Below are 24,513 nucleotides of genomic sequence, written 5' to 3' on the forward strand. Positions count from 1 at the left end.
ACTAGGGTTCATTCGCCATTACCATGCACTTATATTATATCCTTAATTTAAAGGACGGGTCCACCCTCAAACATTTGATTTGAATAAAACGAGAAAAAAAAAATACTGAAAATTTGATCAAAAGGCCTATTTAGGCTGATAAGCATATCATGCTTATAGATAATGCGATCCTATTCAATATATATATATATTTTTAATATTGTATTATCTATAGGCATAATAGGGGGGATGCAGCACACAATCCGGTTGGCGATGCTCTGTACAATCATTCCACTAAGTTTCAAGCGGAATAAATCATTAAAAAATTATTATGATATCTTTTATATGATACAAGCTCAGTTATTATCATTATTATCTTTATTGTTATAATCATCATTGCGATGCAATCATGTCAGAAGAGTAAGTTTTTCTCTCTCTCGCTTCACTCGCTCTTAATATTCTTTCATAGGAAAGTGGGTAGGAGGGTATATACACTAACATGTGTACATCCTGTATGTTTACATGTATACATACACACACACATACAAATACACATTGACGTATGCATGTAGATGGGATTTCTAGGGCACCCCCCCTCCCTTCAAAAAATGGGGGAAGTATAGGTAAAATAGTATTTTACAACCAAGAAAGTGCATGAAAAAGAAACGTGACAGTGGAGTATGGTATCATTTTCTGAATTTCATGTCAAAATCTATCACAAACGTAGATTTTCAATATTTAAAAAATGTAAAAAATTATGCTCTCTCGCTGAAAGTTTTGCCCCATTATGCCAGGTTCTGCACTCCTAAAAATGTTTGGTTCCTTATATTGCTGAGATCATGCAGGAGCACATTTGAAATATACGCACGTCATCCCTTGGTTGCTTCGCTCACAAGGCAAGGTTTATCCATTCCCTGCAGTGGCTTAATGAGCAAAATATTTTGAGGGGGCCAGACATGGCGTATCTAGCAAATTTATTTTTAAAAGATTGCGAGCGAGCAAAGTAAGCAGGCAAAATCTTCGACATTTACATTACAACAATCCAATTTTGTGATAGATTTTGGCATAGTATTGAGAAAATAATATCACATTTCACCTTATATCTTTCCTCTTCTATTTTTTTCTTGGTGGTGTACTTTCTTTTTTTTGGGGGGGAGCAAGCCCCCCCCCCCCCTCTTTACGCAACTGATACCCTGCCCCTGCAAAATCTTGGTCATGGGTTTATTCATACTAAGTCTATACTACACTATAAAAACTACAATAAATCAGATATATATATTATCTAAAAACCGTACTCTTTAATTGATTCACCCTTCTAAAGTCTGAAACACTTCACAACTTTATTGCACATTAACATTTTAAAACTAATTCAGCTATTTCACTTATAAAGCTACTCGCTAGACTAGGTAGGCGTTGTTACTTGACAAGGAAATACACTTCTTATCAATTCTTTGACAAAAGTAATTTTTTAGCATGAATTCTGAAAAGGCATACTTGTTTACTTAATTGTCTTGTTATCGACAAGAAATCAGAGCTGTAGTCAAGATACCAAACCCTCACTGAGGCAAAGTCATGGGGGAAAATGCTTTACTTTATACAGCTTCTCTTTAAAATATAAATCCGCTAATTTGTATTTGATTTATATTACTTTGTATCATGTTCGAACGAAAATGAAATGAATAAATAAATGAATCGAATTGAATCATTGCCATTCCATATACTCAATAGGTAAATTATTCATTTTTTTCAATTCAATTAAATTCAGGTTTATTGCAAAAAACATGATTGGCAGTCACAGACTGAATTGTACATGTTTACACAATGCCAATATATAACAATAATCAAAATTACTAAGATAAACAATGAAGATACAAATCAAAATTACATATGTGCAGTTAAAAATGGAGTTAAAATGGATAAAACATAAAATTATATATAATACAATATTGCACATTCGTTACACAAATTGCAGACTTATTTACCATGGTACTCATTTAATAATCTTGTCTTGGAAGAGCACTGTTCTGAAATCTTTTTGTTTTACATGGAATCTCTTATATTTGATTGATTGATTGATCATTTATTCCATTCTCATAAAAACATATTTACACAATTATTACAAACAATGCATATGTATATAAAAATATTAAAATCGAAACAATAATGCATAAAGAATGTTCATCATTTACAAAGATTGATAATGGAAAAAGAGAACATTTGGAAAAGCCTGATATGGCTTTGCAAACTAAAAGTTCTCACAAAAATATGTATAATTCACACTAATATCTTAGAACATAGATTATATGTCGTAAATTGAAAGCGTTTGTTTTCAGTGGAGGTAACCAGTTCTTGCACAATTGATTCATTTCTAACTTTAAAGCGAAATCTGTGGTAAGTTTCATAAATTAGTACATTGACAACAATTGTAAGTACACAATACAAAAATGTATTGAAAATGCCTTGAAATTTCAAGCAACCAAATCCTCATATGAAATATGAAAGTCGAATGAATTGAAAAGGTAGGCCTTAAAACGCCTTTAAGCCAGGGTCATAAAGGCACTACGACATTGCAATACATAACTTCTATATTCGACACGATTCAGAAAGCTGTTCGAAGATAGGAATTATGAACGATACTGAATACGAATATTTATTGAATCGGCAAATGAAATGTTTATGGTTCGTGATAAAAATTAATTTGCTATCAGATGGTTGAAAATTTATTTTTATGTGTATATATACAAATTGTTATATAGGTATTAATATTTTTTTATCGTGCATTCATTTGTCAAATTTCAACATTGTAGATGCATAATTCAATTATACTCTATCGCCACCACCACCACCACCACTATCATCATCATCATCATCATCGTCATAATTATCATCATCATCATCATCACCACCACCATCATCATAAACAACAACATTTCAGATTAACCTTTCTTCGAAGTACATCTACACGAACGGAGTTTGTTTTCAACAAACTGATTTCGAACAAAGGCAATTTTTAAAGAAATACCTAGTTTTTGAACTATATATCTTATATTGTTACTAAACCCCATTTCACCAAGTTCAGCTTTCTATTATAGGGGAACTTAATCTATTCGCGCACAGCATCCTCGAGGGTAAGAGTAATTATGTGAAGGAGGTGTATCTTGTCCATTAAGCTTACAGATTAAGCACTTTTATTCGTGGAATCAATTGTCTGCATCTGAGTGTTAGGGTCCTGAACAGGACCTGCATACGTCCCCTTCTCATCAGTGTTAACCACACACTTGAAGACATCGAACCTCTTTGGTAGATACCCTTTGGTGAATATGATGTCAGTGGCATAGGAACAGATAACCAAGGACACGAAAGCCACAATTGCCGCCAAGGTACGGAACGGGAACAACTGGCCGAGGTCTTTATCGTAGTAAGGATATTGGATGAGGGGAGGTAGACCGAGGGATGGTTCACCACCACTCAGACGGAGAAAGAGACCGAGAACGAAGGCTACGGCCGAGCCATAAGTATTGGACTTCTTGACGTGGATGACGCAAACGAATTGCGGGAAGAGCAATGCGTAGACGAAGTCGGAGCAGAGGACGAAGAGGATGTAGATAGATTCGACTGTCAATGCCATGACGGTAGCTATGGTTGCGACGATGACCACAGCAACACGAAGTGCCCACATCATTTCACACTCGGAAGCCTGTAAAGACAAGACATTATGATAGGTTTCGAATGAATGCAAATTAAGTGGAATGAAAAGGACACAAATCAGGTGAAAAGAAATGAAACAAAATGACAGAGAATGGGATAAAGGAAAATGAAATTTCAAAATTAATAGAATAGAATAAAGATAAGAATACAATAGAATAGAATAAGGCATATCATAATATGAAGAAACAAAACATAAGATAAACATAAATGTTAAAAAATGCTGTCAAAGGAGATAGTAATGATATAAGAAATGATTGTGTATAGGCTTACTTTAGCAAAAAAATAGGTTAAACTATTCAATTTTATTTATTTTATAAAGTCGTACAAATCAACTTTGTGTTTGGATTTATTGATTTTCTTGTAATATCAACTGTCAACACTAAAATTACCCCATCATCATCTAGCTCCTCCTGAATCTGTACCAGCTCAAACTCAATAGATTTCTCTCTCTCTCTCTTTTACATTACAACTGTTAAAAATAGGCCTATATAATGCAAATTATTATTATTTCAAAACTTTGTGATTCCTTGTCTGATTTTTATGAATTCTTTGAGTACTTTGTTCCCAGTCTGATTTTCCTCTCTGTTCAAATCACAATTATTCTCAGCCTGCATGGAGTACCAAGATATAGATTATCACAATGTCAAAATGTTAAGCTCAAAAGTGGCATACCGATGGTCTAATTATATTTTTGTAGATGTTCCTGGTAAACATTGAACTCGATGCGAGGACAGACGAATCGGTAGAAGACATCACGGCCGCAGAGATGGCCCCCAGGCCAAGAAAAGCGACCACGGGTGGGGTGAGATACTGGATGACAGCTGGTAGAATAAGACCTGGTTCTTCATAGAGATCCGTCTTGTTCAGGTTTATGTTAGTCATTGTCCAATCTATATGAAGAATAGGAATTTGATATGTCAAAGATCCGGGTCAAGGAAGTCAAATACCATGCAATATGATTTTATTACGTATTATGCCTATGAAATTATGTTTGGGCGCATGAAAATTTGAAAATTCGCGCAATTAAATTAAATGACAATGAGTTTTGATAGAGATAAAATATAAAGGCCTCAACATAGGCCCGATTTTCTTACAGGCACTGGAAATGAAAACAAAAATGATTGATGGCAATGACGTTTAATGAAATGACTCACAAGTTCAAGAACAGTGGAGGTTTGTATTTTTATGTTTTATGTTGCTCGATCTTTTTATTTTGAAGCTGCATTACCAAAGCCGATTTAGAAGGACATTCTCCCTGCAGTAGAAAGATGATGAATGCAAATTTAACCACCCAAATCGATTACTCATGCGCATGCATGCTGGGACATTTCATGATCTTGTTTCCCATGACATTATTTTGACACCCCCCCCCCCCCCAATTAAGAGCTGCTATTGTTGTATACATAATATACAGGAATTATATTTCCATGTCATCTGCATGTCTCATGCATGGAAGTAACATTTTTTCAGAATCGTCAGGAAAGCTCCAGAGCCTTGTTGCATATAAGTAACGGTTATGATAGTTTTGCTATCCAATGGTTACTACCGTAGTATAACAGTAAAACATAACAATTAAATTTGATCATTTCATGTTGGCCTACAATATTGGATGGCACAATACGGCCCACTCCTGATTCGTGTAGGTAGGCCTAGCCTCTATAGCACTGACCGGTGCTGGCGCCCACGGCACCCATGACGTAAGCAGGGATACTGAGAGAGAAACATCCAAATGCTGCAATCAAAGATAGGTATCGGGCATGATGAGGGGTCTTGGCTGCTAGAACCCGTTGAAAGTATGCCTGCCATGGCACTCCACCCAATATCTGAATGAGAGAAGACAGGACAGCTTTGTTACAGGCGAAAATCACTTTTTAATTGAATCTGAAATCTATAATAACATTCACTGTATTCAGGGTTGAAGAAGAAGAAGAAGAAGAAAAAACCCACCAAGATGCTTTGAAGGAAACGGGTGTGACAATATATGTATATATATAAATAAATATAAATAAATATGATAAAAAAATATATATATATATGTATACATAAAGATAAGCCGAATAGCAGAAAAGTCCAAATAATGAAGTTATTGAATTTTAAAGATTTGCATTATTCCGGTGAAACATTTCTAGGCATGTCTTTATGAATATTCATTAGGTGGGCTGATGATGTCTCCACTTAGTCTTTTGTATTTTATTATATGAAATTAGGTTTATTCAAAAAAATTTCTACCAAGAGCTAAAACAATTGGATTGACAACTCATTAATTGCATTAGTTATTTATTGCCGCAACTTATTTCATTATAATGGAGACACATCATTTACACATGTATGAAAAAATGAAACAATTGTGATTTCATGTAATAACATGAGAAAAATGAAAGTGGGAATATGACATCATCAGCCCACCTAATGAATATTCATGACGATGTGTATATAACTGTTTTCACAAAATATTGATAAAATTTAAAATTCAATAACTTTGTATTTGTTATCCGACTTTGATGAAATTTTCAACATTTTGCTCTGTGAATTTTACTCTATTTATTTAGATATTAAAATTTTCAGCCCGGACCATCCCTTTAATAGCCTTATTACGTCGAATTGTTCAGCGAGATAGATTATCTATCCAAGCCGACTTAAACGCCTTATCATGTTGACATGGCAAGAGACATCTTGCCAAGTCGACTTATAATAGTTATATGCGAACTTATAACATGTACTTGACATGAGATAAGTTACCTTGATAAGTCAACTTATATAAGTATGTTGTAATGTAGATACATGGTAGATAACGAAATGATGATATACATGTATAACTTCGAAGTTCTTATCAATTTAGTTGACAATACAACGTATCTTGTTTCAGGCCAACGAGCGAGTAACTTTTCCTCTTTTTTATATTTTGATTTGATTTTGATTTTGCCTCCGACGAAGATTCTGCTAGGATCGAAAGCTTAGGCCCCTTTTTGACTTTCTTTTTTATATTTTGACATGGAACTTGTTTAGATTTAATAACCATATCATATCGCATATCATCACCATGACGATATGGTTATTAAATCTAAATGGCACTTCAATTCTTTCGTATTTCATTATCTTGTTTGGTGATTAAAAAAATATTCATACAACCTTGGTATATTATATTTTTTTATTTTAGTCCACCGAACCGTTATTGTTCTGTTTTTTTTTTTTTTTACAATATCCCTTTACAAGACAAGTGTACACGACATGATCATCTGTACTACGTGAATTACACTACATCTAAAGTCGTTTGACTTGCATTAATCACTGAATTAATTGTACGAATCCAATTAAGTCATGTTCTAATTATGACTTCACCTATGTCAGAAAAAATTCTGGTTTCGTATCAAGGAGCATGGCCATACGCAGTGAGAGGTGGGGCAGGGGTGCAGTTGACCCCCCCCCCCCACCCCTTCCCTAAATTTTAAAAGCCAACTTTTTTTTACTGAAGATTTTCAGTGAATTCACCAAAAGTGTATACACAATCCTTCAATTTCACGTTTCTAAGTGCAAGAGCGCCCCAATCCAATGACAAGCTCGGTTGCTTCGCTCCCTCGCTTTTGAGTTTCTTTAAAAAATCGTCCTGCCCCCTTTCCCCACCGAAAATATAACTTAAAGCTTTTAAAATCTATCTTAATTTAAATAAAACACACTTACGATCAACAACATGCTATCGATCCACTGCCCGGTGAGTCTAACGTCCCACTCTCCAACCCAGCGATCAGTCGTCTCTGGAAGTGGTGTTACAGCCTTATTGGTGAGCACAAAAGGAACACAGAACCACTGAAATAAAACAGTAAATGTCACCTGTCAGGATTCGAATGCTCAATCGATTTCATTCTTATCAACAAATCTTTCCAAAGAATGTTTTGAGAATAACATTGAGGTAATATTTGAAAGAACGGATAATGGCTCTTTGTATCATCAATTCCTAATTAGTTCATAAGTTCATAAAAATTTATTTCCACATTCGTAAACATAAAAAGATGTCAAAGACACCAGTACATAGAAAACTTACATAATGCATCAGAATACAAAGCAGAAAAATGAACAAAACAAAAAATAGTAATATGTCTAGAATGTGGGGTAGCAACAAAGGTCAAATACCTATCGAGGTTGCTCCCAGGGTCATATGGTAAAAAAAAAGATAGATATAAACAAAGACAAAAACAAAAATAAAAACAATCACAAAAAAATATAACTAATAATCACTAATAATTAGTATTAACACTTCAAAAAATGCAGTTGGGTTGTAAAAGACATCATGTTATTGCTGTATGTAATTTGGATTTAAGACAAAAATAGTGACAAGATGGTTATTGCAAAAAAATAATTCATCAGTAAGGGGCTATTCTATCGGAAACCTGCTTAAATTTTAGAGGACGGGTATCACTGTCTAGTAAAAAATAATACCCGAAACAATAATCATGTTAGTACTCTTAATTCAATAATTTTTGTTCCTCATGACTTACCCCCCCCCCTCAGGGGGGGGGGGGGGACTTGCACTGACGATTGGATACCATGCGCGATCAACAACAAAAAAAACCCCGTAAAATTGATATCTTTTTCAAGGGCACGTTACGTACGTTACGTAATATGGGTGTCAAATACAATAAATGATGAAAAAGGGGTATCTATTTCGCTCGGAAAGCTACGTGTTTACGGTCAAATTTGCGAGGGTATAAAACAGACTATAATGTTTTACAAAAGATGTACTTTTTGCCCCAACAGTCAACACTACGTGTTTAGAGTCCGATTTGCGCGAGGTGTGGGAGGTGGGGCCGTATAGGTAAAGGTAAAAGCGACGACCGAAGTCCGTGACATATAACAGTCGAAATATCGCTGTACTTGTTTAGGGGTTCAATTCAGAGAATACTTGCCAAGGCCAGTGTATCGTTCTGCTTCCAATATATCTACTTGGTAAGGGTAGGGTTTTACACGCCAATACTTGTTAAGGGTTCCCTTTTCAGAATATGGAAATTACTCGTTTAGGGTGCTCTTCGAGACCCCATGGTCGCGCATGGTATCCACTCGTTAAAGGGGAATCCAACCCAGATGAAAACTTGCTTTTATAAGGAAAAGAAAAATCAGACAAGTTGATAGGTGAAAGTTTGAACAATATTGGACAAACAAAAAGAAAGTTGTGAATTTTTAAAAGTTGTAAATATTGGTAATCACTATACCCATGGAGACTTCAAATTGGCCCATATGGGATGTCATAGTCAGAGGCGTCGATCCTGGGGGGGGGGGGGGGCAGGGGGTGCGATCGCCCCACCAATGAAAATATTGGGGGGGGGGCAAACATATCGTTTTGCCCCCCCCCCCCCCAATAATTCCGGATGTGCAAAAATAAAATAAGATTGTAATGTTCAGCAAGCGAGATTGAGATACACAACTCGTTCTTTATTTCAAATCGTTCTCAAAATGTCCGCTTTTCAGATTGGAATATAAAAATTTTCAGCTCGCGCTTCGCACTCGCATCATTTCTGTAGCAAAAACCCATACTTTTCATGATTAAATAGGTGAATAGAATGTCCCGTTTTCAGTGCTAAACCTCAAAAGGAACTCCCGCTTCGCTTTGCAATAATCTTTGTTGGATATATAGCTTGTTCTTTATCAAAAACGTCCATTAACTGTCAATTTTTTTCAGATCGAAATATCAACATTTTCAGCTCGCGCTTCCAATCTTAATCATTGGTACCAATAATGCTTAGAATATCAAGCTTTCAGGTCAGAATATAAAGAAATTTTAGTCCTAAACAGGTACCCTTTTCCTGTTTTAAGCTCAGTATACTAAAAAAATTCAGCTCGCGCTTCGCGCTCGCATTCATTTGTTGGTAAGATACGTGTCGGTATCTCATAAGTCATATATATATATATATATATATATTTATATATGCTTGTGTGTGTGCGTGGGTGAGGTTGTTTGTTTTGTATGATCGAGCGCCTTTGGAACGTTGATTTATGATTTTGCCCCCCCCCCCCAATCTGAAAAATGGATCGACGCCCCTGGTCATAGTGATGTAAGGCAAGGACCACCCTTTACTCCAATACATATTATGGCTAAAATGTCATTTTCCCCCAAAGTTTTATTTATTTTTTTTTTTCATGAGGACATAAAACAATATACTACCTGGGTTATATTTAGATTACTGCCCCAGGGGAATGGGTACTTAGGAGAAAACCACAAATCCTTGATAATAAAGTACATGGCCTAAGGGAAAGTTGTCCTTGCCCCTTGTCATAATTTACTTACCCAGTTGCCAATTTGAAATCTACATAGTATTAGTGATCTCAATTTTGGCAGTTGTAACTTTCTTATTGCTTGTCCGATTTCTTTCAAACTTTCACCATTCTCTTTAATTTATTTTTCTCCTTCCCAACACAACATTTTATGGCCAAGGCTGGATTCCCCTTTAATAGAAGTGCCCCCCCCCCCCGGGGACTTACCAAACCGATGAATATGCAAGCTAGTTGGACGATATCAGTGTAAGCCACAGAAAATAGACCACCAAATAGGGTATAAGAAACAGCAATACAAGCCGAGATGATGACTGAAAGGTTCTGATCTAGCTCCAAAATGACACTTATCGTTGATCCTAAATCACAAGTTAAGATTATTTGTATATTAATTTCGTTGCTGTTTGGTGGTTGGCTTGATTTTAATTTAGAATAGATGACGGTAGCAGTCCCTTCAAACATACTGTATATGTTACGGAACGCCCTCTATGACGAAATGATTAGAGTGCATCAAAAAAAATATTATTATAGTACATAAATTGTCCCTACTAGTACTAGTAATAAACAAGCCTGCAACATGAGAAAAATATTAGAATAATAATACTTAACTATCACTAAAAGACAGAGATGTATTAATGATGGGGTGTAGTTATACGATTATTCATATCGATGTACATTGCTGAAATATTGCAAAAATATTTAAAATTGATAAAAAAATAAAAAAAGAAAAGAGGGTACCCCTACCCTGTCCCTTCTACTCAAGAGTTAACTTTGGCGATACACATTTGACATTGTTGAAGGTCTGAATATAGGGCTGGAAAGCCTGGAATTCAATACTTTAATGTATCGTCACTTAAAACAAAAGTTTAGAATTACAACCATTCATTGGTGATAGTCCTGTGTAGATATTTGCTGGTTGAAATAAAATATCATTTACTAAGTGTCAATGTCTTGACCTTCCATTAAATCTATTAAAACGCATGCACTTTGTCACGTAGAAACTAGATATCTTTTTCTTTGTTCACGTGTGTTGTGGCAATATAGAGGCCAAGATTATCGGCACAAATTGACCTTTCATGTAAAATAAAGTTTGGCAAAAGAAAAGAAAAGAAGTAAATGGCGAATCGGAAGAAACAGTATCATTTATATTTATGTTCTATCCATAGAACGCTCTAGTTTTCTTTGTTCATGTAAGGGGCGACACGAGGGTTTTTCTTTTTTGGGGGTGGGGGAGGGCAAGGTGGTGTCCGCCTCTACCGATTTCAAGCAAGTTGTAAATGGGAAAGAATAGGAGGAAAGGAGAAAATGGGAGAAACTGTATCGAGTAAAAAAAATATCAATTGGTCGGGTAAAGTAAATATAACACAGTCCTACTCCTATTTCTTAATAAAAAATGAGTTAAACAAATTATTGATGCACTTTAAAAAAATCTCGGCCCCGCCCCTATACACCCTTGTTCAGCATTGCCAGTACCCACCTAAAGCAGCCAATATAGCGGCACACCATAGCAGTTCACCAGTGATGGCAGCAAGAAAGAGGAGTCCTCCCATACGATTTCCATACTTCTCTTGAAATGGATCAATCATTGTAACGTATTTCGCTGCTCGCATCTGTTTTGCGAAGAAAAGCCCATCTGTATGCACAGTCAGAAAGAGATTTACAAGTTTCATTTCATTTAGCTTTTGTAATGACTTATTCATCGATCTATTCAGCTATCCTTTATCAGTTTATTTGTTTGTTTGTATCCATTTCATCTATTTATGTATTTGTTTATTCGTCTCATTATTAATTATACATTCATTTACTTCAATAGAGGTTCATCTAAATAAAAACAGAAATTAATTGGTTTTAACTTCAATAAGAACACGAAGAATGATAAAAACACGCCCGACCACGAACTACGAAACGAAAGAACGATTGAAAGTAAAACAAACAAAGGAAGAAAAGGGGGAAAGGTGAAAAGGGAATTTACTTATGACGAAACTGAGACTGTAGCCCCAAGGGGCTTGGGCCCAAACGAGGCCGTATCCTGGAGTAAAAACGACTTCTGCTGTCCCATTGATGTATCCACCTCCTACCCAAGTAGCTGCAAGAGAATTATGAAAACATATTTGTATAAAGTTGTTATGGAAGAATTCTGTCTGTATAGCTTAACGGGAATACTGGATATAGATAAAGAAAAAGTATACATTTTCACAATACAATAAACGACAACATTATGAACCCTAGCTCGTTCCGAATATATGAAATCAAGACGTTGAATCCATATCATATAGAATTATTTTGTGTACGGAGATTATCCGCGAACAAAGATTAACATTAAACTCGAACCAAGGGTCTGGCAAAATATTTATTTATTTATTTATTTGTCGTTTTATTTTAACAGGGTAGCCCTTTCAGTTACAAGAACTGCTCGACCAAGGGGCCCTTGGTCGAGTTGTATTCATCACTTTAAAAACTACCAAATGTGATTTGGGAAATTTAAATTCCTTTACCGCAATCTAAATACCACACTCTTAAAAAAAAGAATGTTTGTTAGAAACTTTCAGCTTTTGGTCTCTTCTTTTTTTTCTTCATTTATTCGGTCGGAATTATTTTTGTCGGTGGGAAATATATTAAGTTAACCAATCCTTCTTAAGCGTGTAAATAACACAATCAAATCTTAACGGAGACTGTCTAATTAATCAAAGTGACTGATGCGACCCGACCATTGGAGATATTGGCGGTTGGGCCACAATGGCATGTACCCTATCCTAAAATCTGCCACCCTCTTATGTCCCCTCTTGCACATAAGGATGAAAAATACGGAATTTTCCCTTTGAGTGAGGACCATTATGTTGCTTCTCAGATTTTAATGGAGCAAGTTTTTGAATAATTTTCATTACTCACCAATCAAAGTAAAAAGACCGATACACCATCCAAAATCTCGTCCTGCCACCATCACTCCTTCTGTCCCACTAGCACTTTTTGTTTTCCTTGAGGCCCATATTCCCACGGCCAAGATGATCAGGTAGAAGAATATCATCCCAGCAACCCCACCCCAGTGAACCGCCATGATCACACCACAGGTTAGAACGTTAAACTGTATTGATGCACCAATTAAATACAAGAGTTAAAGTGTGAGTTCTCCAATTTTTACTATTAAAATAAACTGGATAGCTTTTAGTCCTGGATAGGTAATTAATGTACTGTGCCAAAACGAAGGAAAATGGGCAAAGTGAAAGCAATCTGTAAATTGAATACTCCAAATAAATCGATTTGCTCTTTGCATTCAATTGTGACAGTATTGGAATAATGCGTTAATTTGTAGTTATTAATCTTATTCTAAATTTTATTCCTGATTTGTATTTTGCATGTCCGAGGATTGCTGACGTATACCCCCAAGATCTTGATAGGTATGATTCATGAAATGTAAAAGAGACAACGAATACGGATTTGGCCAAATTTCTTTTTAAAAAGTCCAAGAAGTTCCTGCAGCAGATTGTCGATTATTTCTAGACCAACCCGTATTACTTATCATTTTGCTACGCTTATAGATGATAACACATTCTGTAACTCTCAGCCTCTTCCGAAAGCTGGCATTGTAACGACAGACATATTCGACCATTTTCTTATTTTTACCCATATCCAAACAATGCAATCACTCGCAAAAATGGAAAAGTAATATGGGAACTTTCGCAACTTTAGTGATAAAAATATTAAACGCTTCCAAGAAGATTTAAACTCTATTGATTGGCCTGATGTTTAAATCTTTCAATGACTACTTAGATTTCTGTGTTCCTTTAAGGAAATATCGAAATTACGACTATAAACGTCTATAAATGACTGTAGAAAATTCGTTAAGGAATTTTTGGATAAACAAAATGATAGCAACTGGACAACGAAACGATAGTTCAATATTTCTTACCCCAGTTCATAGACAAGAATTACTTGAGATTATATCTAATTTGAAGGCAGAAGGCACTCCTGGTTATGATGGCATTACAAATAGAGTTGTAAAAAACATTATACATTCTCTTGCTGGTCCTCTGCTTCATATATTTAATTTATCATTGCAGCTTGGCCAGGTCCGAAAGATGATGAAAATAGCTAAACTTATACCCATTTTCAAAAAGGGAGATCAATTGATTACTAGTAATTACCGCCCAATATCTTTGTTAACTTCGTTCTTCGTTCAAATTACGGTATCAGAGGGACAGCTTTACAATGGTTTAGGAGTTATTTTACTGATAGAATTCAGTTTGTTACCGTAAATGAATCGGAATCTCCAACAAGGCTAGTTGCCTGTGGAATTCCACAAGGTAGTATTCTTGGACTTTGCTATTTGTACTTTCTTATGTTCTTTCATTTGTTCTCTTTGCTGATGATTCCAATATTTTCTACACACATCATGATCCACATTCACTTGTGAGCTCTATGAATGCAGAATTTAAAAAAGTAACAATGAAACTGGATTAAAGCCAACAAACTATCATTGACTCTATACAAAAAACTAATTATATGATTTTTAAGTCATTCATTCAAACATCTGCCGCATCAAATATCTTTAGATAATACTGGAATTAAAGAAGTGCAAATAACAAAATTTGTAGGTCTTACTATTGATAACAAACATACGTGGAATGCTCATATCAACAATATTTGCAAAACTGTGGCAAGGAATATTGGAGTCATCGATCGTCAAGCTTAAAAACGTTCTTCCAGCACAGGCACTATCCATGTTGTATTGTGCAATGATTCTACCATATCTCAATTATGGGATTCTGGCATGGGGAAATGCCTCTCAAATGAGACTCAACAAAGTCTTTATACTTCAAAAAAAGTACTGAGGATAATATGCAATATGTCCTTTAGAGCTCATGCGGATGAATTGTTTCGTCAGAAACGTATCCTTAAAGTCAGTGACCTGTACCGTTTACAACTATTCCGATTCATGTATCAGCTAGATAGAAATAGTGTACCTAATGTCCTACAAAAGAAATCAAATGACTATCACTTACCGAAAAGTAGTACAGTATTTTCTCTACAAAACTCAATTTTTCACTGGACCAAAACTCCGGAATTCTCTGGACAGAGAAATAAAAGAGGCAGCTAATCTGAACCGATTTAAATTACTTCTCAAAATTTTCTTCTGAATTCTTACTGATCCAATCAAATATTTTGTGAACTTCATACCTATCCACGGTAGTGTTGTTAATTTTAAAGTCAATATTTAATTCTTCATATAGTGTATATCAGTGGCATAACTACGGGGGGGGGGGGCACGTGCCCCCCCCCCCCCCCCATTCGGCTGGCCAACAAAAAAAACGGGGAAAAGGGGAAAAGGAGAAAAAGAGGGAGAAAGGAAGAGAAACGTAGTGGGAAAGCAAAAATTATTGTTTCAATATAATGTTATACAATGTTAGAATTATGGTATTTTTTTCATAACTTTCTGAAACATATTTTGCTCAGGGCCTACGTACTCATTGTTACTGGTGCTCACATTGTCTGTTAAACTAGATATAATTCACTGGCACCCGGCCGGGGAAATTGCAAGGACAATTTGTCATCATAATACAAATGACTATTTTCCTCTTCCTGAGCGCGAGGTGAAACTTGTCGATATTCCATTCTGAAAAAGGGACAATATATATTTTTTTCGGAACACTATAGTTTTCAAGTATATTTGAGAGACCTGACGTTGTCAAATCAAGTCAATATACACCGAATATATTTCATCGCACTTCGAATTATTATTGTTTTATGTAGTGACATATGCTTCTTTTTTATGACTACTTAAAGTGATTGCCCCATTATAGGGTCTTAATATAAAACATTTCCTTTCCGTGCTTACGTTCGCATTAGTGGATGGTGAGATATGTCTGCTCTTCATGAATACCAAAAATCAGTCCTTAAAATGTCCCTTTTTCTGATCTGAATATCAAAAATTTTCAGCTCGCGCTTCGCGCTCGCATCATTTGGTTAGTGAAATACGTATGGTCTTAGTGAATTTCTACAAACAAGCCTTAGAATGCCCCTCTTCAGATCTGAATTTCCTACATTTTCAGCTCGCGCTCGCAATAATTGATTAGTGAGATGCGTGTGATAATCATGATTACAAAGACTACAAAAAGTGCTTCATGTGTTTAAATGTAATTCTAACAAAATCAGCAAGCGCTTGGCACTCGCATTAGATGACTATGGTGAGATATGTATACTCTTAATGGATTTCTAAAATATAGTCCTTAAAATGTCCCTGTTTGGGGTCAATATATAAAAAAATGTCAGCTCGCGCTCGCGCTCGTATTGTTTGTTTAGCAAGACAGGTACGTATCATAATAACAGAAATTTGCGTATAATGTCCCTTTTAGGTCTGAATATCAAAAATTTTCAGTTCGCGCTTCGCGCTCGCATTATTTGATCAGTGAGATACATGTCCATGTAATGGCACAGTCCTTAAATGTCTCTATTAGGTCAGTATACCTGGCAACTGAGCGCGCTTCGCGCGCTCACTAAGTGACTCAAAATTGTTGCTGGTGCTCCCCCCAATGCCGTGACCCACGGTACGCCACTGGTGTATATACATTCGTGTTTTAGTGTTTATATCTATATAAATTTCTAGAATTTGCTGATTATTTTCACTCTACTTATATCATATTACCATTGTATAAAATTTTGATAGGAGGTCTACATCTTACAAGTTTTGCTTTTTAGTAGGCCCTTCCACTTTTTTCATTCCATTGGTGCGTTTGAATCCTGCATATGATATGCAGTTGATGCATCTTTTTATTGTAAAAATGATTTATTTTGAAATGTACTTTGAGGATTTATGGAATATGAATATATCAAATGAATAAATGAATAAATAAACTGATGTAATCTTATTACAATGTGTAGGCCTAAGTGTAAAACTACAAAATATCGGTACCTGGAACCTTACAGATTCCGGTAATATTCTTTCTTCTTCCTTTTTTTTTTAACGGACCCGTTCAGTTGAATTCCATAGAAATTTCTGTTTTAAAAATGTACAGAATAATCCTGTTATATTTTTTTGTAAAAGCTTCTGTTTTTTTTAAGTGTATCAGTGTTTATTTCTCATGAACGACCTTTATTGAATACGACTCTGAAAAACGGGTGTAGCAGTATGAAGATTGTTTTCGAGAAAATAATGCTAAATTGGCAGCTACTGGAAAGAACAGTGTCCCACAGTGTGTTCACAGTGCTAAGTAGTATGACAGGAATCTAAATTCATAGTAAACATTTAAAAACAAACAGTATTTCTCTAGAAAATTAATTAACTAATGAATCATTGAATGCATGCCCGGATTATCTTAATTCAATGATTATAATTTACTCACTATAAAAAATATTGGGTAAAAATGCTCCATGAGGGTAATTATGTGTCCAACCAACATTGGGCATTTCTTTTGGGCATTTTTATTTATCCAGTGTGATGAAAATTTTGCCCATTCTTAAGTGATTCTTGCTTATTTTTTAACCTTACTGGACAATATGCTTCCCGCATTGGGTAAAATACTGCCCAAAATTGGTTGGACACATAACTACCCTCGTGCTGCAAAATTTTACCCAATTTCTTTACAGTGCTGTTACTTAAAAAACATTAGGCAACCATATTAATACTAAGTGTTGTTTTTTTGTTGGCATGTGTAATTGGTTAATATTTGTCATCTCATTTGTACACTTAATTTTCGGTGTAAACGTTTGTATTGGCAATGCACCAGGTAAAGGACAAATTTCCTGTCAGCGATAATAAAGTCAAATCCAAGTTTAACTCATTCATTGTACAGGTGTTTAGGGGTCAGTCTGCTACAAAAATGTTAAAGTTTTTGTTCAACTTGCTCTCATTTTTTTCTGCATTAATTATGTTCATATACTTAGTACATATGATTCTTGGGTAATACCACATGTATGTTGTTGAGAATGATGGGATTAAAAGTCACCTAGGGGTCAAAAGGTGAATTTTTGTTCAACTTGCTCTCATTTCTTTATTTAATTTTTGCATCAATTATGATCACTTTTGTTACACACGATTCTTGGGTATTATACCACATGCGTATTCGTAAGGATGATGGGGTCAGAGGTCAAAATGTCAAGTTTTTGTTAAACTTGCTCTCATTTCTTTATTTCTGCATCAATTATGATCACGCTTGGTGCAAATGATCCTTGGGTAATTTGTCCCCATGATGATGATGAGGTCAAAATGTCAAATGATACCATGTCCATCCCTTTTCAAGCTTTTGTTCAACTTGTTCTCCTTTATTTTTTGCATCAGTTGTGTTTACACCTTCAAAATGATCCTTGGATTATACCACATGTGTGTTCATGAGGATTCAAGGCCAAAGGTCATCTTTAGGTCGAAATATCATATTGTATATTGATTTTTTATTGATCGCGAAATCGTTATCAGGCGAAACTCATGGTTCGTGAACCACCTTGTTTTCCAAACGAACAACAAACTACAACAGCAACTTTGAAACAGTTAATTTATCGTCCAGCCAAACATCCCACACTGAATTAACTAAGCAATTCATTCAATCTAGGAACCTCCTGTAAGTTTGTTTTAAGTTTTATCTCAAAGCAATTTAAAGATGGTGCATTTCTGATGTCATTAGATAAATTGTTCTACTTTTTCGGAACTAAAAAACGAATATTATGTTGATAAGAATATGTCCTGTGTCTTGGCAAATATATTAATAAAGAGGAGTGTGTCATGGGCGGATCCAGCTTTCGCAAATAGGGGGGGGGGGGGGCGAAAAAGGGCATATTTTCCCTGATCGGCCGCTTAAAGTTGATTTTTATTTGTTTCATTGAAGCTAGGGGCAGTCCTAACAGTCATTTGTTAGCTTTATTCTCAACATAAATAAATAATAATCTCATATATAAGCCCGAATTGAATAGTCCGAGCGCGAAGCGCGAGCTATTTTTTCAAGGAAATTTTATGTATTTTGTCCTGAAAATTGAACATTCTGAGCAATGATTGTGATCGTGAACAAGATGTGTATGTAACTAAATAATGACTGCGAGCGCGAATCGTGAGCAGAAAATTTTAATATACCGTACTGGCCTGATGGGAAAACAGACCTTAAGGGCTGTTTGCACTTACCCATGAAAACGATACATATGTTAACAATCAAATAATGCGAGCGGGAAGCGCGAGCTGAAAATTTGTGAAATTTAAAGACCCAATACGTTACATTTTAAGCACTTTTTGTAATCATAAACAGGATAAGTATATAACTAAGCATTTCATGCGAGCGCGAAGCGCGAGCGAAAAAATTGAGATTTAGACCTAAAAATGGGACACACTATTCATGTTTCGTAAATCACAAAAAAGGTGACTAATGAGGTGTCTTCCTACATTAATAATATGAGCGCGAAGCGCGAGAAGAAATTTTTTAATATTCTGATATTTGGATAATTCAAGCAGGTTTTGAATAAAGAACAAACTGCGTATCTATTGTGTGGGCCTGTTTTTTAGATTTAGACCGAGAATCTGTGAATTCTAAAAACATTTATTATGAAAATCAATAATGCACGAGCGCGGGCTGAATAAAATTGATGTCAATTGAGGTCAATTTAAGCACTATTTCAAGCATCGTAGGTAAATTGTGAAGTGGATATGGATCGTACTTCACAAATGATGCGAGCGAAGCGCGAGCCGATTAAAAACACTATTATTTAGACCAAGCACCTGCCACCCGGCCGGGGAAATTGCAAGGACATTTTGTCATCATAATGAAAATGACTATTTTCCTTTTGCTCTTCCTGAGCGCGAGATGAAACTTGTCGATATTCCATTCTGAAAAAGGGACAATTTCATTATCAGGAATTCATGCAACTGTTACCTTATTTATCAATCTGATATTAATGAGAGCTTGAAATCTGTTGATATTAAGTCCTGAAAACCGGACATTTTAAGCATTTTTTTTAATATATTGTTTTACGGCCTACTTGTGCGCATACGGTAATCTTCCTATGCAGAGCTAATCGGCCGTTGATGGAGTGCAGGAGACCCATGTGAAGGAGAATGTCTTGATGTGCGCGCAGTGTGGCTTGCTTAAAGCAAGGTTTCTACTTTGGCGAGTTAACATCGCGAGTTATGGCGAGTTATAGCGAGTTGCCAAAATGAGGCACTCGCGATAACTCGCATAAAGCTCACCATGAAACTCGGGATAACTCGCGACAACTCGGCAGAGCTCGGCGGAGCTCGTTCAAGCTCGGGACAACTCTCCTTGAAGTCGTGAGCTGTTTCAAAATTTTTGAACATGTTCAAAAATTTTGCTAACTCGCTGTAACTCGTGCTGAACTCACCTAAACTCGTTATATACTCGCAGCACTCGCAATAACTCGTAAGAAGCTCGAGATAAACTCACAATAACTCGTAATAACTCGCCACATCTGAGTATACGCGAGTGCGTTCCGAGTTTTCAAGAGCGATATACGAGCATTGCGATCGTTTTACGAGTCAAATGGAGGTGCCCACGAGATTAGCGCGACTATAGATCGAGCACCCCGAGTTACAGCGAGTTTCGTATGAGTTTATTCCGAGTGCGTTGCAATAGCTCAGAGGCATGCCAGCTGAATGATAAATGTCCAGTGATCTATATTTTCCCCACATATAAACCCCTCAAAAAAAGTTTGAAATCTGAGTTGGCCATTAATTTCTCCCAACTCCAAAATTTACACATTGCATATTTGACATCATTTAAAAGGTCATTCAATTTTCTTTACAATGATACCATGCTTGTTATGATCATGCCATCACGAAAAGAGCAGGATTCAAAAGTGTTGGATAAAGTCTGAATTGAAAAGCTGCAAAACGAGCAAAAAAGTTTGGAAATCTGAGTTTGGCCATTAATTTATCCCGACTCCGAATTTTACACAATGCATATTTGATATCTTTCAAAAGATCATTTGATTCTCTTTTAAATGATCCCATGCTTGTTATGATCATGCCATCAAAAAAGAACAAAATTAATAAGTGTTGGATGAGGTCTCAAGTAAAAAGCTGCAAAACGAGCATAAGTAATCATGAAGGGTCATTACAGAACATGATGTTTTTGTCTGTGTCAATAAAGATGAAAATCCATTCAAATCAAACCCCTGCTTTTTCATTTCATAATGTTTTGTTGTGGTTTATGTTTGTTTGTTGTGTGTTTGCTTGTGCAGAGGTGTGTTTGATTCCATTTGAATGTTGATATTAAGGTGCATGAAAACAATTGCTGAGAATCTCACTCATCATCATGGAAGAAAAGAACAGTGACTTTCAATATTGTGTCATTTTGCAAATTTTGAATTTTGACCTTGCCCCGCATTTCAAGGCACTGCACCTCCATGTGAGCCATAATCATATCATGTAGGGTATCATTTAAAGACACTTAAATGATCTATTCATTGATATTAATTTAACTTGATATTTACTAAAACCGAGGCGGGATTACCGATCAAACTCAAAAGAAACCGCTTAAAATACTCACTCATCAAAGGAACAGTGACTTTCAATACTGTGTCTCTTTGCAACTTAATTTTGATTTTTGACCTTGGCCTACATTTCAAGGCACTGCACCTCCATGTGAACCATAATCATATCATGTAGGGTATCATTTAAAGACACTTAAATGATCTATTCATTGATATTAATAACAATTGATATTTACTAAAACTGAGGAGGGAGTTTTGATTAAAGTCGGATTTCCAAACTTTTTTTGAGGAGTTATTTTAAAGTGAGAGCACATTTTAACTGACCCACGCAATGTACACGTACTTTTAAAAAGGCTGTTTCCACTGCATTATTACAACTTTCAACAAATAAGGAGAGAAATATGCCTCGATCCAAAAGATCCAAGAGTTGTGGCCATTCAGATAGGGAAAGAGCGAAAGAAGATGACATTCAAACAAGGGTAGAAGAAGTGCAGGAAGAGACAATTGAAACGGAAGAGGAGGTCAATGACGAGCAGAGCCAAGGTAAAAAAACAAGACATCAAACTGGACAATTAAGGTCCAAGTGGAGCGCCTCTGCATCACGCTATCCAATATAGAAGTAGTGCTGACTCTGAAAACTATTGTAAAATAATTATTCACAAAAACACCATTCATACATTGATACAATACTACGTTCATTTACAATAAATGACATTTGACCTTTATCATTTGACCTAAGACTTGTCAGTGATACTAGATTACCCCTATATCCACATTTTATAAACTGTATCTAAACTTTGAAAGTTATGACAGTAATATAGTATTAATCTCCAAAATGGCCAAAGTTCAATAACCTTAAATGACCTTTGACTTTGGTCATGTGACCTGAAACTGGCATGAAATGTTCGGTGATACTTGACTACTCTAATATCCAAGTTGATGAATCATATCCATAAGCTTTCAAAGTTATGATGGTAATTCAACAAATACCCCCAACATGGCCAAAGTTTATTGACCATAAATGACCTTTGACCTTCGTCATGTGACCTGAAACTCGCACAGGATGTTCAGGAATACTTGATTACTCTTATATCTAAGATTCATGAATCAGATCTATAAACTTTTAAAGTTATGATGGTAATTCAACAGATCACCCGAACATCACTAAAGTTCATTGACCTTTGACCTTGGACATGTGACCTGATATCCGCACAGGATGTTTAGTGATACCTGATTACTCTTATGTTCAAGTTTCATGAATCAGATTCATAAACTTTCAAAGTTATAATGTTAATTTAACAAATACCCCAATTGGCCAAAGTCCATTGACCCTAATTGACCTTAGTCATGTGACTTGAAACTCAAGCAGGATGTTTATATACTTTAATAACCTTATGTCCACGTTTCATGAACTAGGTTCATATATTTTCTAAGTTATGATGACATTTCAAAAACTTAACCGTAGGTTAAGACTTTGATGTTGATTCCCTAAACATGGTCTACGTTCATTGACCATAAATGACCTCTGACCTTGGTCTTGTGACCTGAAACTCGAAAAGAATATTTTGTAATGCTTGATAAACCTTATGGTCAAGTTTCATGAACTAGGTCCAAATACTTTCTCAGTTATGATGCCATTTCAAAAACTTAACCTTCGGTTAAGATTTGGTGTTGACGCCCCCTCCGCCGGCATCCATCTTTGAGTGCCAAAAATGTGCATTTCCCACCCCTAGGTCGTATGAAACTCTTATCACTCGTAACAAAATCTTTATAACTCGTTCATAGCTCGCTATAAGTCGTATAAAGGTCACCGCAACTCATACTAAGCTCGGCCTGACTCGTTTCGCGCTCGGTTCACTCGTACAACGAGCGTAGTGAACTCGATGTTGAGTCGTTTGTCACTCAAGCAAATTCCAGGGAAAATGTAAATTTCACGCGAGCTTGTGCGAGCTAAGGCGAGTTAGAGCTCGCGCAGCTCGCGTATGACTCGCAACTCCAACTCGCCAAAGTGGAAACCTTGCTTGCGCAGCTCGCGTATGACTCGCAACTCCAACTCGCCAAAGTGGAAACCTTGCTTTACATGACACCAACAGAATGCGGTGCCACTGCGAGTAGGCCTGTGGGATCGGGCCGGCCGTTACGAGGCCGTAAATTAAACATGGGTATAATACCTCCTTCGTGTTTTTCTTTCTGTTTTTCAGCGTTTCTCTCAAGTTAAAAGGGTATTTTTTTTTTTTTTGGGGGGGGGGTTTGCCAAAAATAGGGGGGCCGGGGCCGGCTCGGCCCCCCCCCTTTGATCCGTGTGTATTGCATTTATATAAATTCTAATTTGCATAAGTCGAATGATAAACTGATAAATATAAATCGTTGCTGGTGGTTGTAATATTTTTTAAAGTAAACAGCTTTAGCCTTGAGTATAGTATGTTAACTTTAGTGATCTTGGGCTTGCTCAAAATATGATTCTATTTTTTAACCAGTTTCTTTAGGTTACTTCCCCAAACTAAGTTACAATAAGACATATTTAGGCAAAACAAGTGTGGAATACGAAATTCGTAATAATATCAGCTGGTAAATAGTAACTTAATGTGGAAGAAATACCAATATATATTTTCATATATATATCTTGTATGTGAAATTTCCAAGTTAATTTTAAATCAATAGTTACACCAAGGTTATTTTTTTGTTCAACCTTAGGAATCTCAATACTATTCAATTTTAATTTAAAAGACTCAGTGTCATATTGTTTATTAGCATAAGGATTGCTGAAAACAATTAAGTTAGATTTAGAGGGGTTTAATCTGATAGCCTATGTGCCTGGAACCACACACTCTTAAAATTAAGTTGTTTTTTTAATCATTCACCCTTTTTAGTTGTTTCAAAGTCAGTAAGAGCACTGCTGCCTTATTGAATAGCGCAATGCAGGCGAGACTGCCATAGGCGTTTTGTATTCAACGAAAGAACATGCACGTATATGATTATCAAAGAAAAAACATCCACTTACCTTAGTTCTAAGTATTGTTTTCCCGACAAGGTCTAATGAATTTTACTTTACTCTGTAGATGATGGTGCTAGTCAGAAGATCAAACGGTTTCTGGTTCAACCACAAGCCATCCAGGATCTAAGACTCGTCAATTACCATAATTA

The 24,513-nt window shown here is 35.9% G+C and overlaps 1 protein-coding gene across 1 annotated transcript; it reads right to left on the reverse strand.

Moving 5' to 3' along the window:
* Nucleotides 1–1,253: 1,253 nt before the first annotated feature.
* LOC129264909 (high-affinity choline transporter 1-like) lies at nucleotides 1,254–24,462 on the reverse strand. The gene is made up of 10 exons (XM_064101996.1): nucleotides 24,371–24,462; nucleotides 14,949–15,014; nucleotides 12,838–13,030; nucleotides 11,921–12,034; nucleotides 11,426–11,581; nucleotides 10,159–10,307; nucleotides 7,366–7,491; nucleotides 5,357–5,510; nucleotides 4,360–4,577; nucleotides 1,254–3,676 (listed from the first exon to the last, which is right to left on the reverse strand). The coding sequence occupies exons 3-10, from the start codon at nucleotides 13,001–13,003 to the stop codon at nucleotides 3,158–3,160; spliced, it is 1,602 nt and encodes a 533-aa protein (XP_063958066.1). The 5' UTR covers nucleotides 13,004–13,030; nucleotides 14,949–15,014; nucleotides 24,371–24,462; the 3' UTR covers nucleotides 1,254–3,157.
* Nucleotides 24,463–24,513: the final 51 nt, after the last annotated feature.

The sequence above is a fragment of the Lytechinus pictus genome, chromosome 7, assembly GCF_037042905.1.
Source record: "Lytechinus pictus isolate F3 Inbred chromosome 7, Lp3.0, whole genome shotgun sequence".
Taxonomy (NCBI): domain Eukaryota; kingdom Metazoa; phylum Echinodermata; class Echinoidea; order Temnopleuroida; family Toxopneustidae; genus Lytechinus; species Lytechinus pictus.